At 42.8% G+C, this 20050-nt stretch overlaps 1 protein-coding gene across 4 annotated transcripts in view; it reads left to right on the top strand.

Moving 5' to 3' along the window:
* Positions 1 to 20050, top strand: part of kdm4b (lysine (K)-specific demethylase 4B) — a 594368-nt gene that overhangs the window by 436564 nt on the left and 137754 nt on the right. For all 4 annotated transcript variants that reach the window (XM_086004915.1, XM_086004916.1, XM_086004917.1 and 1 more), the window contains 4 exons: positions 3625 to 3821; positions 9131 to 9360; positions 14046 to 14470; positions 17316 to 17436. In XM_086004915.1, the coding sequence (XP_085861041.1) occupies positions 3625 to 3821; positions 9131 to 9360; positions 14046 to 14470; positions 17316 to 17436 (973 nt within the window). The remainder of the gene's footprint in view (positions 1 to 3624; positions 3822 to 9130; positions 9361 to 14045; positions 14471 to 17315; positions 17437 to 20050) is intronic.

Raw genomic sequence — 20050 nt, 5'->3', positions numbered from 1 at the left:
TTGACAAAGCATGCGGCTGTCTTTGACGGAGAATTGGGGAGTATGAAGGGGATTACGGTCAAACGCAAGGTGAAGCCTGACAGCCAGCCGCGATTCCTGAAGGCCAGGAACGTTCCCTACGCCCTCAGACCAAAGGTGGAGGCTGACCTGGAGCGTCTGGTCAAGATAGGGGTCCTGGTGCCGGTTTCGCACGGTGAGTGGGCCACGCCCGTGGTACCAGTGATGAAGAGTGACGGCGCGGTTCGCTTATGTGGAGATTTCAAAGTAACAGTGAATCCTGTGCTCTCAGCTGAACAGTACCCCCTCCCCATCATTGAAGATCTTTTCGCGGGTCTAGCAGGCGGTCAGAAGTTTAGCAAGATTGATCTATGCCAAGCCTGCTTGCAGATGCATGTAGAAGAGGACTCACAGAAGTACCTCACCATCACCACCCACAAGGGCCTCTACAGGTACTGCCGCCTACCCTTTGGTATAACGTCAGCACCAGCATTGTTTCAGCGGGCCATGGACCAGATCTTAAGCGGCATTCCAGGGGTACAATGTTATCTGGACAATATCCTTGTCACAGGAAAGGACGACAACGAGCATCTGCAGAACCTGACGAAGACACTGGGAAGACTTGAAGAATATGGCTTGCGCGTCCGCAAGGACAAAAGCGAATTTTTCAAGCCATCAGTGGAGTACCTAGGCCATGTCATCGACGTGGACGGCCTACACACAGCACCGTCGAAAGTGGAAGCCATTGCCGACGCTCCTGCACCTACAAATGTCGGCCAGCTGCGGTCATTCTTAGGTCTCCTGAACTATTACGGAAAGTTTATTCCACAGCTGGCATCACTTGAAGCCATTACATGAGTTGCTGTGTCAGGGCAAGGCCTGGGCGTGGACGAAGGAGTGCGAAGCTGCATTCAAGAAAGCCAAAGCAACTTTCACTGACCCCAGAGTGTTGACGCACTTTGACCCGTCGTTGCAGATTCAGCTGGCCTGTGACGCGTCGCCTTATGGCGTCGGCGCGGTCGTGTCCCACATCTTTCCCTCAGGTGAAGAGAAGCCGATTGCATTCGCGTCAAGGTCCCTGAGCAAGGCGGAGGTGAAATACCCGCAGATCGAAAAAGAGGCTTTGGGCACCATTTTTGGAATCAAAAAGTTCCATCACTACTTGTTCGGAAGGAAATTCCCCTTGCTGACGGATCATCGTCCTCTGACATCGATCTTTGGTCCACACACAGGAATACCCTCCCTGGCAGCGTGCAGGATGCAGCGCTGGGCGCTGATGTTAAGCGCTCACAATTACAACATCAAATACCGGAGGTCAGCAGCACATGGCAATGCGGACGGATTGTCAAGACTTCCGCTGCCTGTGCCCTCTGAAGGCTGTGAGCAGAAGATTTTCTACTTTGACACGGTGAGCAATGCCCCTGTCACGGCCCGGCAGGTCAAGAAAGAGACCAGAGTGGACCCTACGCTATCCAAGGTGCTGAATCGGGTGATGCGAGGAGACGGATCACCTGAGCTCCTACCTTACCTGTCAAGAGGGAAGGAGCTGTCTGTCACATCAGGATGCCTCCTTTGGGGCATGCGAGTGATCATCCCACCAAAGCTGCGGAAACATGTCCTCAACGAGCTGCACTCAGGACATTGTGGTATTGTCCGGATGAAGGAGCTGGCACGAAGCTACTTCTGGTGGCCCGGTCTGGATCATGAAATTGAAGTTGAAGTGAAATCATGCCCATCATGCGAGACAACCAGGGATACGCCAAGAGCAGCGCCACTGCATCCATGGGAATGGCCAGCGACACCGTGGCAACGGATCCATCTGGACTTCGTGGGACCAGTGGAAGGAGCGATGTTCCTGGTCGCGGTGGACTCCCATTCGAAATGGCTGGAGGTTGCAGTAATGTCCACTACCACTACGGAGAAAACCATCGAGACTCAGAGAGATGTTCAGGCGATTTGGCCTGCCGGAGCAGATCGTAACCGACAATGGAACACAGTTCACATCCCAGGAGATGGAGGAGTTCCTCAAGAGCAATGGAATCCAGCACATTTTCTCCGCGCCTTATCATCCATCCACGAATGGATTGGCGGAGAGATTTGTCAGAACGCTGAAACGCGCGTTGAAAGCGGCAAGAAGTGATGCTCCTCTAAAGCAGCCCCTGAATGCTTTCCTGCTGTAATACCAAAACCCGCCTCATGCTACGACTGGAGCATCTCCTGCTTACCTACTCATGGGAAGGCAGCTACGGACACGCCTTGACCTGCTGAGGCCAACATCCACAGAAGCAGTGGTGCACGCCAATCAGCAGGATCAAGTCAGCAGACGAGCTCAGAGGTCCAAAGAACGACACTTTGTGGTGGGGGGCAAAGTCCTCGCGCGTAACTACACCACCCCGGAGCGGTGGGTCCCGGCTACGGTCATTCAAAAGACGGGCCCCGTTTCATACCGAGTCCGCACCGGAGACGACCGAACACGGAGACGGCATGTAGACCAGTTACTGCCAAGACAGTCGCCACAGGTAACCCAAGAAACAGAGGATCAAGGACCTGCTGGGGGCTCCAGCAGGGACTGGTCGTCCGACCCTGAGACGGTGGCACCATCCACTCTTGTGCCATCGAGGGAGGAAGCCACGCCTGCAGGGTCACGGGAGAGCCAGCCAGAGCCTGCTCCTGAGACTAGACGTTACCCCCAAAGAGAAAGGCAGCCTCCAGAGGGCCTTAGTTACAGTTAGTGCTAACCGGTGTGCATGGGGCAGAATAATCCCCAGGGTTAGTGGAATGTAGAGGCAGTTTACCCTCTCTTCCAAAGTTATAGTCATTTTCAGTTATTCTGTTTTGTGGACATTCTATTTTAAGGGGGAGGAAATATGTTGTGTATTTTGAATGTGTATTAGAATTGTCCCACATGGGATACCGTAGTGGTGATTTGCAATGCACTATGGGAAATGTAGTGCATTGAGTGAAGAAGCACATTGTAAATAAAATGGCCGTTAACTAATCTCTCCACCCCGGAGTCCTTCTTAATTGTTATATCGGTAAGGGTATAAAACCCCTTGAGACACGACAACAGCCCAGGTGCTGCTAGCTCTCAAATGCACCTTTGTAGCTGGTAAGTTGTGGTGTGTTAGGAACTGGGCATGTAACTGCAGCAGCCACACAGCCAGGAAAAAAGCAGCACAAACAGCAAGTAGTGCTCATAGCAACAACCGGGAGGGGAAGGTACATAAATAGTAATTTCCTGCTCCTGAGATTTTCCTCAGAAGCTGGTCCAGATTTAATCCCTGCTCTTTGGCACCATCACTGCTCTGCTTTGGTTCCAGGTACTCCCACTGTGTTTCCTGTCCATCGGATCCTTGCTGCATCTGGTGCTCTAAATTCTGTCCGACTCCAGGTGTATTACAACCTAGCCCCTTAACCATTCTTTTAAACTTGTCTGATGCACAGTTCTGTGGAAACCACCATACTTTTCTCAGCATGTTACAATGTATTAGATTTTGCTGAAGTTTACATTATTAATAAGGCTTTAAAGGCACCTCAGGAATTAGGTATACTGAAGATGAAATCTTGGTACTGATTGGTCTGTGCTATGTGTATTTATTCTGTTTTTCGTTTCTCCTTTGTTTATAGTGTACTTGTAGGAAGGACATGGTGAAGATATCAATGGATGTGTTTGTGCAGCTCCTTCAGCCTGATCGTTATGAGCAGTGGAAAAGTGGCAAAGATGTTGTCACTATTGATCACAACAAGCCAACTGCCCTATCAAGCCCTCAGATGGATGACTGGCTGGAGCGGAAAGCTTCATTAAAAGCGAAATGTATCCGAAGGTAATGGTTGTCCCTTCACCTTTTCATAAATTCAGAATTTGCGTCTTGGTAAGGCAATAACTTTGCACACTGTTTACTGCAGATAGATTTACAGTTGAATTAGTTTATACCTCAAGCAGCCCATCCAACTGCGTCGCCCTCTCACTAAGTATGCTGGAAACTGTTAACTGCTCTTCACTCCCATAAACTCGGTTATCACTAGGATTAATGTCAGAATGAACTGATGTCTGCATTGTCAGGAGGGAATCACTAACTTTTTAACATTTTAGCAACTTGACCTCCAATTCCTCTCTCAAACTTGGAAGATCCTATCCTATTGTGTATAACCTGACTTAATACTAATTAGATGGCTCCCCTAAATGTGTTTTATTTCATGTTGACTGCAACACACATTATATTCTGACCAAATGGCTTGTGCCCTGCTGGCAGGTCTCTGCTAACCTACTCTCTTAATCCAGACACCAGCAGGTGCACACAAGTAACATAAGCCACCTTGTGTTGTGTGTTTTCCTTTATTCCTTTGTATTTGTGGAGAATCACCTACCATCTGCTTAAGGGCCTCCACCTTGACAGTATGGCTCAGATCATGTATTCATGTGGGGAATTGTAAGTGCGGGCTAGAGTCCTACCAGTCTGTGGCATAGCGTGCAAGAAGACATGCAAATGCATTCAATTACAAAATAGTTTATTTTCATTAACATAATGAGTCGAGCCCCAGTTTGGAAATCATGACCTGTCTCCCCTGTAATACGAAGCACAGTTCCTTTCTTTATCAAATTGAGCTTATACTTGCCAAGTTATTGGTTATAAATGATCGTGGGTAATTCAGATGAATTGAAATATATTTTTCCCTTTAACTTAAAGTGAAAGTCCTATCTTTGTGAAATATGGAAAATAGAATTATGGTACTGGGTTAACCGATTGAACTATGCTTATAAGAGAAATTTCCTTAAGTAAATTAGGTTTCTCCATAGATGAAATACTGTTGTCTATTAAAACATTCATCATTATACATAAATTTAAGAAACACAATGGGCCAGAATTTACTGTATTGGGCGAGTGAATGGCACCTGCCATTCGTTAGACTTGCCCATTTAATTTCCATGATCTTTTGCACTGGAAGTTGCTGTACATTAGAGATCTAAACAGTGCGGCGCCCTCTAAATGCATCTGGGACCTGTGTGAACAGGACAAGCAACTGTGTGTTCCCTTCACCAATCAGATTGAAGTACTGTTAATGAGCAGTGTAGTGTCTGAACCAGGAAGTGTATGTTAGAATTGTGAATTCAATGTCAAATCAGGTACAGAAAGCAAAATAAAGAGAGGACGTCAGATTGGATTGAGAGGAAGGAAAAAGGGACAAAGATAAATCTCCAACAATTAAAATTTGAAGGAATGAGACTCCACACTTGTAAAAGTTAATTTCAGTGTCAGAGAGGTTGTTTGGCAGTAAATAAGATTAATCATGCTGCTAAAAAGGATACTTAGACAAGCCCTAACTTTCTGTGGCAAGTTTAGTCTGTGTCTACCATGCAAGTACAAGAACTTCACGCTGCTCAATACATTTGAATGGGGAGGCAGACAGCGCGATTCTCTTTTTGTGCAGCTTATGGAGGAGCGGCCCATCCCCGACACCAGCTTCCGTAATTTCACATTTATCTGCACTCACCTGAAGTTGCTGTCCAATTTGCGCACAAATAACGGATAGTGCTGCTAGCCTCACTATTTTTACAATAAATTCTGGCCCCAAATCTCTAATAGATGTTAATTATTGTACTGGTTACTGAAGCAAAGGAACATTATGATGGAAAGAAAGACCTCTGAATATCTCTTGAATTTGAATGTAGGAGAGGATCTGATGGTTAACTTCCATTAGTGGCTGTTAACTCTTTGAAAAATGCATTTTCAATGACATTGTCACATGCAGTCTCAAATGCCTTTCACATAACATTGGCTCAGTGTCCTGCTTTGGCCATTAGTATTAGTTGGTGAAGGAAGTACTGTCAATGATGTGTTTAGTAGGGAAGGGTTCACAGCACAATGGCAGAAACCATTTCCATGCTATCACTTAAGAAAAACATGAGACCGGGAATATTTGCAGTGGAAAGATTGAGCCGACGATCTTTGGTTAACGTGCTGTGTTGATGCAGTGTAAGTGGGATAAATATTTAAATAGACTAATTACAGTTTCAAAACCACCATCGTGGTAACAGGACACTTAGAAAATCATAATATATGATTGGGCAGGGTCAACACTGATTTATGGAAGGGAAATTGTGCTTGACAAATCTATTAAAGGTTTTAAGGTGGTAACTAGCAGGGTAGATAAGAGGGAACCAGTAGGTGTAGTGCATTTGGGTTTTCAAAAAGCATTTGATAAGGTGCCACATAGGTTATTACACAAAATTAGGGCTCATGGGATTGGGGGCAATATACTAGTATGGATTGAGGTTTGGTTAACAGACAGAAAACAGAGAGTAGCAATAACCGGGTCATTTTCGGGTTGGCAGGCTGTAACTAGTGGGGTACCGCAAGGATCAGTGCTTGTGCCTCAGCTATTTACAATTACAATATATATTAATGACATAGATTAGGGAACCAAGTGTAATATATCCAAATTTGCTGACTATATAAAGTTAGGAGGGAAAATAAGCTGTGAGGAGGACGCAAAGAGGCTGCAAAGGGATATAGACAGGCTAAGTGAGTGAGCAAGAACATGGCAGATGGAATATATTGTGGAGAAGTGTGAAGTTATTCACTTTGGCAGGAAAAATGGAAAAGCAGAAGATTTTTTAAATGCTAAAACTGGGAAATGTTAGTATTCAGAGGGATCTGGGTGTCTTTGTACAGAATCACAAAGTTAACATGCAGGTACAGCAAGTAATTAGGAAAACAAAGGGATTGGGATAGAAGATTAAAGAGGTCTTGCTACAATTAACCTTCTTTAGGTCTTGGTGAGACCACACCTGGAGTACTGTGTGCAGTTTTGATCTTACCTAAGGAAGGATATACTTGCCTTAGAGGGAGTGCAACAAAGGTTCACTAGACTGATTCCTGGGATGAGGGGATTGTCCTATGAGGAGAGCTTGAGTAGACTAGGCCTATATTCCCTAGAGTTTAGAAAAATGAGAGGTAATCTCATTGAAACGTATAAAATTCTTAAGGGGGAGTCTAGAACTAGGGGTCATAGTCTCAGAATAAGGGGTCTGCCATTTAGGACTGAGATGAGGAGAATTTCTTCACTCAAAGGGTTATGAATCTTTGGAATTCTCTACCCCAGAGAGCTGGGGTTGCTCAGTTATTGAGTATGTTCAAGACAGAGATTGATAGATTTTTGGATACTAAGGGAATTATGGGATATGGGGCTAGTGGGGGAAGGTGGAGTTGAGGTAGATGATCAGCCAGGATCTTATTAAATGGCGGAGCAGGCTCGAAGGGCCAAATGGCCTACTCCTATTTTTTGTTCTTTTCATCGTAACACTACCTGTATCTGCAAGGGTGTGCAACTTGCTTTCAGGCCTCCTTCAATGCCACCTTGAAAGCAACTGCTGGAAAGCGGGCAACAGCAACCAGGGTGCACAGTCCTCTACTTTCCTTTCCCCACTCCAGTCTTTTCTCATAATAGGGAAGCACCTGGCCTCTGCTCACTACCTCCCCACAGTAGCAGGGCTAAGATAAGGACCCTGAGTGTGATGAGCATGGCCATGAACATGTCCTGCCACTTGTATGTTCCAGCAAGCTGTGGTACCAAGGCACACTTATTTCACATTCCTGAGACGACAGATTACAGGACCAGGGCTTCCTGACACTCAAATCTCAACAAGTGAAAGGGGTTTTTATATTTTGTCCTTCCTTGGCCAAGCCACTATCTGTAACTCCTCGTAAAAATGGAACATTCCTACGATTATGTGGCCATACTGAACCCAGAAAAGTATTGGTTATAGTCTGGACTGTGAAATAGACCACTGCAGGCAACCATTTTAAGAAAAAATAAGGTAGCAGAGCAAGAGTAGAATATAAATATGAATGTTCTGAGTAGTGATGGACAAGTAACGCATTCCTTATCTGGCATGTTCTAGTACTATACATCTTTAGTACAGTGCAGCTGTCGAGTAAGATACATCGTCACTTTGACTGTGTAGTACAGATGAAGGGCAGCATGCACTTAGTGACTGATGATTTAAAATATGAGTGCTGCATGGCTGAGCAGTGTCACCGATGCCATTCCATTTAGCTTCACTGCTCAAGGTGCCACTTGAGGTTCTTCCTATTGTAGTCCTTTTTCCTGAGAAGCTGTTGAATGGCACAGCCACAGTATATCCACATAACAAAGCCTTCTGCATGTCATACATCTGTAATGCATGGGGAAATTGTCTATCAAGCTTCAAAGTGCCCATCACACTTGCCTGATTGGCTCAAATAACCGTATCTGTTAAATTAGCCAAGTTGATTCACTCAAATAAAGATGGGTAAAAGCTGCCAATCATGAACCAGAAACTCCACACCAATGAAATCACTTCATTTTTTGTTCAAAGAACCAGTTAGGAGCCTGAAACTGCCACACAATAAACCAATCAAATTATTTTTTTTCAAATTGCTTTTTGGCACCATTTTCTTTTCTTACTTGGGTCAGTTTATATACAGTTAAAATAATAATGTAAAACAAATTGTACAGTTCTGGAAAAAAATCTTTAAACTTGCCCATGAAATTTAACTAAGGTTAGACATTCTGTTAGAAGTTTTGCTTCCACATGTGTATCTTTGAGAAACCTGAATCAATATTAGTAGTGTGTAATTTATTTTTATCTTGTGCAGCACTTCAGGCCCTCAACTATCTTTAATCAGTGTTGTGGCAAATTTTCTATCTGATAGTCACAATAATTTGAGGTATCTGCTGTTGGTACAGTACATTATTGACTGTTCAGTGTATAAAAAAAAAATAATCATTTTTCAAAATAAATGAGGGTGTGTGTATATATGTCCAATATAGATTAAATCCAACTAGGGAAATAGAATTAGGAATGTTTTAGAACAGAAACAGGCCATTTGATCATCAAGTATGTGCTGGTGTTTTTCTCCACATGAACCATCCAGTTAATCCCATTCCTGCTCACTCCCCTTACCCTTTGATACTCTTTTTCAAGCAATTATCTAAGTCACATTGAAAGTACTTATGTGCTCCAACAACAGTTAGTGGAAGTATATTCCACATGTTGACTACCCTCTGTGTGAATAATCTTTTTCTAACCTCCGCTTTAATTTTTTTGGGGGATTCATATGTTCACCCTTCCCTAAAAATATGACTGCAGATCCCATCGGCGAAGAACCCAGACCAGGAAGCAGAAAACTGAAGACCAGAGACCACTGAGTGAGACTGCTGCTGAAGAAACCTCTGGAAAAGATGTGACGGAAGATGACGTCAAGGAGGAGCACAAAAGAACAATGGACACAGAAGAAGATAGCAAACCCAATAAGGTTACGATCTTGGAGCTAGGCCAAGGTGACCTCACAGAAAGTTTGTTTGATCACCGTTTTTCAGGTGTGTGTATGAGACTACTGTTTTTCTTTCAAATGTATTTTTATATATATGTAGGTAGCAGTGGAGATTATTCGTGCTGGTGAATTGAATATTTTCCCTATTGGCACCCAGTGAATGTGCATGAAGTTCTCACAGATGTAGTATGGAATAGATTAAAGACAAAGTGATTCAGAACACTGGTGGAGCTTCCTGAACAAAGGCTGTACGGCTGATATCAAAGTGCATGTCTGTGTGTGTTTTTTTTGGTCCACTTTCCCCCACATCCCTTATGCCTTACAGAAAAGACCTTGTGCTATTTTCAACTTTGCTATGATGAATGCTTAAGTATTCCTCCCGGAGGAATTAATACACGTAAATGGATAAGCATAATAAATCGAATACCAAAAGACAGCATCATTCTGTTTTTCCCTCTTCAGTGAAGCTTTTTGCTTGTCAACATGAAGAATGTCAGTGCTGTGAATTGAAGCACTTTTCCACTTTATAAACACCATGTCAGCATCTAGCATTCTCATGTTGCATATAGCACAGATTATCTGCAAGGCACTCTACTGTTCTCCAGTAATGCCCTTCATTCCACTCTCAAGAACATTTCTAGTAGACCAGTGTGACTTCTCCATTTTCCACAATTTCCAGGAAATTGTGAATTAGCAGTAACATAGGCAGTTTTGTGTTGCGTAGTAACATTATTAAATCCAGGAACTGGATTTGTATACTCAAACTCATTTCATTTGGTGCCTAGCAACTTGGGAAGATACAGAGACACGCATATATGTGCACGCACAGATTTTCGATCCCACCACTTTGGGCTAAATTTAAACCCAGGCCCCAACTGTTCAGGCTCTTAAGAACACATAATTCACGTTCCTTCCGCATAGTCCAAGTTTCGACAGATTGGGATCTAGAAAATGTGAAAACTTAAAAGTACAAACACTGCACTGCTGTACTGGCCAATTGGTGCACCAGAGAATTCCAGGTAGTATTTAAATTGTTCCCTCCCATTAACCCTTCCCCAAAACAAAAATTCTCAAATGCTGTTACGTTGTTTGTGGTTCGTAAGATATCTCGAGGCATAGATTGCAGGCTGAAAATTGCAGATTTAGCATTCCCCCCCCCCCCCCCCACCTCGCCTTGGAGAAAACCATTGTGGAATTTTATTAAGGCTTTTTTTTCAGTAAAATATAAATTGCACTTGGAGTCCCTCTGGGAATATCTGAGCTGAAAATTCTTGGGCTTTACTGGACTCCACTAATGTCATCATGAAACTTTGTCAGATGTCCCAGAACTCTAGGGTATCTAATAGACCATCTTGAGAGTTACCTCTGAAAACTGCAAGAGGCAGCATTTTGAATGTTCACAGCACCCACATTGGTTATAGTATGGATTGTTAACTTTTTTTTGCAAGAGATATTTTAAATTGAATGAATTCTTGACCGAACAGTTCATGCTTTCTTGTGTTGTAATATTTCTACTGCTAAATGTAACCTTCACAACAGCAGTTGAAGTCTTTGACCTGTGCTTTTTATTGGGTACGATTGAGATGCAATTGAATGCAATGGACCAAATTAATCTATCCTTAATGGGTAGGCCAATGGCATCCTGACTAAAGTACAATGGAACCTCCATTATCCGCACTCCCGTTATCTGCCAGAATTTTTCTGGGACAAGATGCATAATAATTCACTTATTTTTACCTTTTTTTTATGATAAATAAAATAATATCATGTTTCTTTTGTTATTTGTTTTGTATTTATCTTCACTCCTGTGAATGGGGTATTGCCATACGATATGTGTAAAACTGAGAACAAATGCTTAACTTCCAATTCCATTATCCAAGGGAGGGGGGGGTGCGGTTACTTCCATTACGCAGATTCTACATCCCTGCAGTCATTGCCTCAAGCCCCAGGCCTGCTTGTTTTTGGAGGCCGCAGTTGCCAGTCTTCACCTTCTGTTTCAGTTTGAAGTAGGACTGGGGCAAAGCCTAATTTATTTTCCATATTGTGAGGCTGGCAATTTGCTCACCTTCATGCCTTTATGCTACTGTCCTTGAAAATTGACATCTGCTTTCTTCGCTCAGCCGTATGTTATTTTGGTCTCATTGCTTGAGCTTTTACAAATGCTGCTCAACTCTGAGCTTTAATCCTACTGAGCATAAAACCTGGAACATGCTTCTCAATGGAACATCTGAATTAAAAGTGTTCATTCTGTGGAGTTGAGGGACAATGGAAATGCAACTTTGCACTAATAATTCCTGCATTGATAAACACGCAATGAACCTGCTGAGCAGGTATATTTTATGAATTAAACAATAGTGAAAGAATTTAAAGAAGGATAATTGTTGAAGTTTTGTGGTATAACAACTGAAACAGTGTACATGCCATAGTCCAGAAGTAAAAGAAGTGAAGTAGTTTAGTTCTTTTCAATAGAAGGTTTGCCATTTCAAATTATTTGGGCATCTGCCTTTGGGCACATTGTTCCATGGGTGAATGTTTTATCGCAGAAAATTGTCATACACTAAAGATTCTCCTTTGAAGTTTTTATTATTCATTCATGAGATGTGGGCATTGCTGGCAAGGCTAGCATTTATTGCCCATCCCTAATTGCCCTTGAGAAGATGCTGGTGGTGGTGAGCCCCCTTCCTGAACCGCTTCAGTCCGTGTGGTGAAGGTACTCCCAAAGTGCTATTAGGGAGGGAGTTCCAGGATTTTGACCCAGAGATGATGAAGGAACGGTGATATATTTCCAAGTCAGGATGGTGTGTGACTTGGAGGGGAACTTGGAGATGGTAGGTGGTAGAGGCCATGGGTTCTGGGAGGTGCTGTCAAAGAAGCCTTTGCGAGTTGCTACACTGCATCTTGTAGATGGTACATACTGCAGCCATGGTGCGCCAGTGGGAGATGGGTTACCAATCAAGCAGGTTGCTTTGTCCTCGATGATGTCGAGCTTCTTGAGTGTTGTTGGAGCTGCACTCATCCAGGCAAGTGGAAAGTATTCCATCACACACCTGCCTTGTGCCTTGTCGATGATGGAAAGGCTTTTGGGAGTCATTTGGTGAGTCATTTGCTACAGAATACCCAGCCTCTGACCTGCTCTTGTAGCCACAGTATTTATGTGGCTGTTCCATTAAGTTTCTGTCAATGGTGACACTCAGGATGTTGATGGTAGCGGATTTGACTGGCAATGCCATTGAATGTCAAGGAGAGGTGGTTAGACTTTCTCTTGTTGGAGATAGCCATTGCCTGGCACTTGTGTTACGCGAATGTTACTTGCCACTTATCAGCCAAGCCTGGATGTTGTCCAGGTTTTACAGCATGCGAGCACAGACTGCTTCATTAACTTAGGAGTTGCGAATGGAACTGAACACTCTGCAATCATCAGCAAACATCCCCACTTCTGACTTTGTGATGGAGGGAAGGTCATTGATGAAACAGCTGAAGATGGTTGGGCCTAGGACACTGCCTTGAGGAACTCGTGCAGCAATGTCCTGAGGCTGAGATGATTAGCCACCCAACAACCACAACCATCTTCCTTTGTGCTAGGTATGACTCCAGCCAGTGGAGAGTTTTCTCCTTGATTCCCATTGACTTCAATTTTACTAGGGCTCCTTGATGCCACACTTGATCAAATGCTGCCTTGCTGTCAAGGGCAGTCACTCTCCCCTCACCTCTGGAATTCAGCTCTTTTGTCTATATTTGGGCTAAGGTTGTAACGAGGTCTGGAGCCGAGTGGTCCTGGCGGAACCCAAACTGAGCATTTGTTTTGCAGATTTCATGTTCTGTACTTTTAGTATCTGGATTTTAAGGAAAATCAATAGCAGCTCAGCTTTTTTTCTTGATCTTGAATTTATTTTATGGTCCGCTTTCTCTTGTGTCAAGGTGAAAGACTTTACCATCGGCACTCGTACAGCTGTTCTGGAATCATGCGATTGGAGAAATTCTCACTGAAAAAGTAGTGTTCCGGGGGTTGGGGGGGAGAGTTGGCGTGGTAGATAGCTCTGGCTCTCTGAACAGGCTGCTTACCTTTACCTTGCTTAAAACTTTCTTGTGAACTATTGAGCTGTACACTTGTTGGAAAGGTAAAGAAAAACTTGCATTTATAAAGTGCTTTTTATGACTTCAGGAGGTCCCAAAGCATTTTAGAGCCAGTGAAGGTCTTTTGAAGTGTAGTCACTGTTGTAATGTAGGAAATGCAGCAGCTAATTTGCGGACAGCAAGGTCCCACAAACATCAATGTGATAACCAAATAATCTGTCTTTTAACTATGTTGGTTGAAGTATAAATACTGGCCAGGACTCCCATGCTCTTCTGCTCTTCTTTGAAATAATGCCATGGGATCTTTTACGTCTACGTGAGAGGACAGACGGGGCCTCGGTTTAACATCTCATACGAAAGCCAGCGCCTCCGACGGTGCAAGCACTTGCTCAGTACTGCACTGAAACGTCAGCCTAGATTTTGTGCTCAAGTCTCGAGTGGGACTTGAACCCACAACCTTCTGACTGAGAGGCGAGAGTGCTACCCACTGAGCCACAGCTGATGCCTGAAATAAAATGCTTGGTTCTTCCTTCTCTGCAGAGCGATCTTTTGATGCTTGTCCCAGTGTATTTCTAATACCTGTCACTTTGATTAAGTCGGTATAAAGACTACGACACATAAGGTCTTAGGTCTACTTCTTTCTTTTTCTCTGAACAGCAAATGGCAAGCCACTGAAAATATACTCTCGTTCCTCAAAATCCAAAAGTGAAAAGAAAAAGAAGCGTGTGGAAACCGACACAGCAGCAGCTACCTCAGCCGATGGCATTGAACCAACCAGAGCAGAATCATCCCAAGCAGATTCTCCCTCTGCATCGGCAAGTATGCTCTCGGACAATTCCACTGTTGACGATGAATTTAAACCCAGAGCCAAAACTACCATGGTGTACGTGCTCCCCAAATCGAAGAAGGTGGTGTTTGACAAGGAGCGCATGTCCTGTCAGCAGGCGTTTGAGCAGTTTGCCACCAGGAACAAATTGCCAACATGGAAGGAAGTGGAGACGAGTAACGAGGGAGTCACAATGGAAGAGGAGACGAGTGACCATGAAAGTGTGGATGTCAGCTTCGAAACTACTGAAATACAGGTATAGCAAGGAAGGGGTTTCATTAATGGATTTGTACTGAATTCTTCCCATATAAGTGGCATCTATAATACTCACAGTAATAGCATATAACCAGTCATTGGGAAGATTAAAGTCAATTTATGTACCCTCCTAGCTACGGAAAACCGATCTTAAATGGGGTAAAGATCATAAGAATTTGAGGGAATAACTGCCATTTTTGCTTAGAGAGATATGTTGTCAGATAGTAAATACTGAAATTCCTGTATACGGACAGCAGTTCTGAATATGAAGACTGTGGCAGCATTGTATTTTTACAAATAATGTGGTTTCAAAGGTTGAAAATCTTGACGTGTCACTGTAACAATCTAAAAACAATTAATCTTATCAGTACCTGGGCTTCTGTTGCAAAAGGATATCCTGAAAATCCATCAATGTGTCCGAGTGGGCCAATGTGAACAATCTGTCTTTGAACAGTAATTAATCAGTTGATTTTAAATGATTCAATCAGCTCTTAAAAATCAGGGACAGTACAGACAGCATGCTCTTTAACAAAATACTCAAGTAGATGGGAATATTCTTTCCTAGTTCCAGGCTGGATCAGATGGTGGTGGATTGTGTTCACCAATGAAGGGAGTGCTGCACTGTTGGGTGAGACCTCCGCCAGATGTAGGATTGTATGGAGAACGTGCCTGCTCTGCTGGTTCAGATGGGCATTGGATAATCCTGTGGTACTATTTGGAAAAACAGCAGAGGATTCTAGGTGACCATAGAGCCAGCAAAGCAGGCAGACAGGTTCTCTGTTCAATCCCACATCTGACGGAGTCCCCATCTTACAGTGCAGCACTCCTTCAGTAGTGAACTCAAACCCACAACCATCTGATCCAAAAGCAGGAGGCCTACCGAACTGAGCCAACGTGACAATGAGGCACTTCCTGTTTATTGGTTTTGTATGCCCTTAAAAATGCCACAATCTAAATTCTTTGTCCCTGTTTTTAAATCCCTCTTCTCCCTTTGCTGCACTGTTGATGGCAAAGCCTTTCACTGGCTGGGTCTCACTCTGAAGCTCTGCCCTAAACCTTCCACACCTGACTCCTTTTTATATAAAAAAAATCAAAACTTATCTTTGACTAAACTTTTGGTCACCCCTCCTGATTCGCCTTTCTTGGCTCGGTGTCTATTTTCTATATGCCCATCTGTAAAGTGCCTCGGGATATTTGCTATATAAATGGAAGTTATTTTAATATTCCTCATTTATGGAGCTCCGTTGATGTGTGATTCAGCTCCTACTGTGGGAGTAGAACTAGGATACACAGGTTCAGAATCATAAACAGTAATTTTAGGACATATCAGGAAATACTTACTCACACACGCAATGAACATTGTGTGGAATAAATTTCCAGATAGATCAGTGGAAAAAACCCCACTTGAATCAGTTAAGAAACATTTGGATCCTGCAATAGGGGAGTTTAGAATCATTCTGGATGGACGAGTTAAGATGGCTGAATTGCCCTCCTTGTTTATCTTGTGATTCGCTGAAACCTGATTTAACAAAACACTGCTGCAGTTCTGGGTGTTTCAGAATAAAACTAAACATGTAAAACATGCATATAATTTTTTAAAATTAAGATGTTAATCTGGCTAGTTCCCCAAATAAGGTTAGCGTGCTGTTTATTTCCAGTTGGACTCAATAGCATAGGAGGGTTGTTGCCCCATACCTGCATTTCCAATAACAGAAGCACATTGTCCTTTCACCTATCCAATACCATCTCTGTTGTACCTAACATTATACCACATTTTATAATAAGAAAAGTACAGGTGGTCAATATCGATATATGCATAATATGGCACTTAATGAAAATGTCTGGTCATAGCTTTTTTGGCTGAACTGAACCTGGTGACATCCATAATCCCATTTGAGCTTCACCTTTATGGTGACTAACTGATGGTGCAGAATAGTCCCATGGTTTCAGGGAGTACAAGCATATTATGAAGACCACACTGCCTGTGTTGACTCCTGGTTTTAAGTTATCCTCATATACTCTCATTGTAGTTGCTGTGACACGAGTTAACAATGTTGTAGCACTCGTACCTTGCACACAAGATTGCTAATAACCCAAGTTTTCTCCTGTTTGCAAGCCTAAACTGCAGTACTTTGTTCAGATGTGTTTGTGTTAGAAATGTAGTGGAATAAATCTCTCTGACACATGCCTTGGGTGAAAGCATAAACTGCAATACAACACCTGTGTTGGTTTCTATTTTAGGAATAGTTTGAATTAAGAATTTTTACAATAATAACAATTAATGAAAGCCATTTATATGTATCGAGGGATTTTTTAAACTAATATACTTGGTAACTAATAACATGAAGTAACAATGTTGAAAGGAGCTGGATAGTCATAACTACCTGTTAATGTAGCTGCCATATTAGCTCAATGACTAAATGCACTGCCTAGTATGACTATGACTAGGAAGGTCCCAGGTACGATTATTAACGTGTAATGAGTTAGTTGGTCTCAAATAGGGTAGATGTTGGTGCACTACAATTGGCTTCAGTGCCACCCCCCCACATATTTCTGTCCAGTAAGACATACTGGAAAATGGGTGTGTGGGCATTGGGTGAAAACAGGGCAAAACTTCATTTTCATGGTCAAAATAGCATGCAACACATACTGTCTAGGTTCACACGTACGCATCTACCTCAGTACAGTACAGAGACTGAACCATAGGACTTTCCTGTGCAATGTGGCTCAGTACCACATTAGTGGTGTGTTTAATTACTGAACCATTGGGCAGAAATCCAAGCTTTTCAATTGCTTCATGTCCTATGATTTTTTTCGGTCAAATTTTGATTTCTTAATTTTTTCAGTTGCCCCCAGTTTATCCAAAGTTGAAGAAGGAGATCACAAAGAGCCGACGCCATCCGTTCAGCAAACCGCCAGCTAGATCTCCATTGTCGGTTGTCAAACTGGAAGCATCCAGTGACGAGGGTGAGTGAACTTGTTTCTGTTTCTCCTCCAAGGAAATAAGAACTTCAAAACGTCTTCTCTAACGTGCAGTAACGATTAGTGTTGCTGCTAAGCATAGGTTATTGTGAAAGTGAAGCTTAGATCTTATTTTTAATTGCGAATCAAAAGTAAACAGCCATGGGCCATAGTGCAAGACACTACCAAGATGAATTGAGTAAAAGAAAAGACAAGGTAAATTGGGAGGTAGTGATTAAAAGACTGTAACAGATTGGTAAAGAATGAGTTAGAGTAGGTGACTGTATGTATGAGGTATCTCAATTCCAATGTAACAATTTGCATTATATAAGACATGTAACGTAGAGACACTTTACAGAGCAAAGAGAAAAAAAATGGTAGTAATAAGCAAAAAATAGATGACGGAATAAAGAAATGCTGAGCCATAGAAAGAAATAACTTGCATTTTATATAGTACCTTCCATATATTCAGGACATCTCATTGTTTTTCAGTCAATTAATTACTTTTGAAATGCAGTCACTGTTTTGTAGACAAATGCAACAGCCAATTTGGACACAGCAAGGTCCCAAAGCAGCAAATGAATGAATCAGTAAATCTTTTATTGGTGATGTTGCTTGAGGGAAGAATACAACCTGAGAGATGACAGTGGTACCAGCTGAGTCAAGCTGCCAACTTTTATGGGTGAATAGATTAGGAGGGCTTGTTCGAAGAGTAGGTTTTTGAAAGTGTGGAGAGACAGAGGAAGTCTTAGAACAGAGTTCCAGAGAGTAGGGCCAAGGTGGCTTAAAGCTCTGCCATCGTTGGAGGGTTGAAGGGAGAGGGGAATCCACAAAAGACCAGGGTCAGAGGATTGAAAGATGCACTGCTGGAGCAGATAGCAGAGATACAGTGGGGTAACCACAGGGATGGATTTGATGCCAAGGACGGAGATTTTAAATTTAGAAAGACAGAGCTGGTGTAGATCAGTGAGGGCTACGGCTGGTGGACAGGAGGGACTTGTCCAGGACAGGATGCAGGGCAGCTAAGTTTTGGGCAAGTTACCGTTTATGGAGGGTGGAGAATGGGAGACCATTGGAGTCTAAAGGTGACAGAAGCATAGATAAAGAGTTTGGCAACGGAGGGCAGAAGAGGACAGCGTAATGGAGGTGGGAGTAAGCGATCTGATGGCATGAAAGGGGACAAGGGGAGTGGTGGAGTGATGGAGCTGGGTCAGGGTGTAGGGAGGAAGAAGAATATATAGGTTGGCTTTGAAGCAACAAGAGGAAATATTTGAAAGGATCAGTGACCACAATAGAATCAGTGAAATAGAGTAAAATAAGAGAGATTTTGCTGGAGTGAATTTGAGGTTAGGAATGAAACAAAAGTTGCAATTCAGACACTAAGCTTTTTTCTTGTGCCCTGTTAGAGATGATAGAGCCTGCCCACCCATGAGATCAAGCTTGGACAGACTAAAGAGTTGGGGAACAGAAATATTTGGCATGTAAGAGCAAACTGAGTTTCTTCGAGGTTGTTTTAGCAGTAGAGGAGATGTGGGAAATCTATTTGAGATCAGTGGAGGTAGTGAGGAAATATGTTGATAGATGAACAAGGTCCAAGAGTGGAGGCACCAAAGACAAGAGGTAGGAGCTGTCAGACTTGTAAAAGTTGTGAAGAAACTGTGGGACAATATTCAGCTTCAGCAGCGGATTGGCCACCATTATACACTTTGCCCGAAATTCCTTTCCATTGACTTCAGGGAAAGGAAAATCGGACGACATGAATACCGTCAGTTTTGTGCACCGACAGAAGTTGTATTTCACCCCCATGTCTCAAATATTGACACAATCAAGATTTTCATTGGCCCATTGAAAGGCATCTGAATCAGGATTTAATTCAGCCATTGCACTGCAAGAGGACTGAGGTTGTGACCATTGAGGATGGCGCCTGAAGGAAGCTGATGAATGTGGAGTTGAATCTCGAGCAAATGAGTGGGTAGCAAAGTGTATCACAGTAACCTCACAAGTCGAATGGCCATACTAAAAACTGTGCTGCCAATCGGGAATTACGACGGGTTAATGCTATCCTCAGCATTTTGTTCAAGCCAGTGCCCAAAGTACCGATTTCCTCATTATTGCTTTTAGTACTGCAGTTTGTACAGTTAAGAGCAGTGTAGATATAAAATATGGTGTACTGTCAGAATGGATGTAAAGTATGTGCTAATTTAATTACAGGTAAACTGTTTTAAATAATAGGATATTTTAGGGACTATACAAAGAATTGCAAAATCACAGCATTACTCCTGGCAAACATTGGTAGTTGATGAACTAATGAACCACAAAAGTATGAACTAAAATTAAAATGTCAGAACCTTATTGTTCAATTATAATGTAAAGGTGTGTTTGATGGACAGTCTTTCATTTACAAAACAATTAACATTTGGGTTTCTTTGCCTTATAAGCCAAGGTTACCCCAGAGGTGATATTGCATTACCAGAGTTGGGAAGTATAAAGGCCTGTAGGAAAGTGATGGACTAATGAGCCCTTTTTTCCCCACACGTGACAAAGCCTCGAGTGCACCCTCAGTGGGTGCGATTTTTATTACATGAGGGAAACCGGACACAACACAGATGTAAGCTGTTAA

Source organism: Somniosus microcephalus, chromosome 13 (genome assembly GCF_052327205.1).
Source record: "Somniosus microcephalus isolate GS21.2 chromosome 13, FLI_Smic_1.0, whole genome shotgun sequence".
In the NCBI taxonomy this organism is placed as follows: Eukaryota; Metazoa; Chordata; class Chondrichthyes; order Squaliformes; family Somniosidae; genus Somniosus; species Somniosus microcephalus.
Note: the sequence above shows the minus strand (reverse complement) of the source record. Positions and strands in the feature narration are given on the sequence as shown.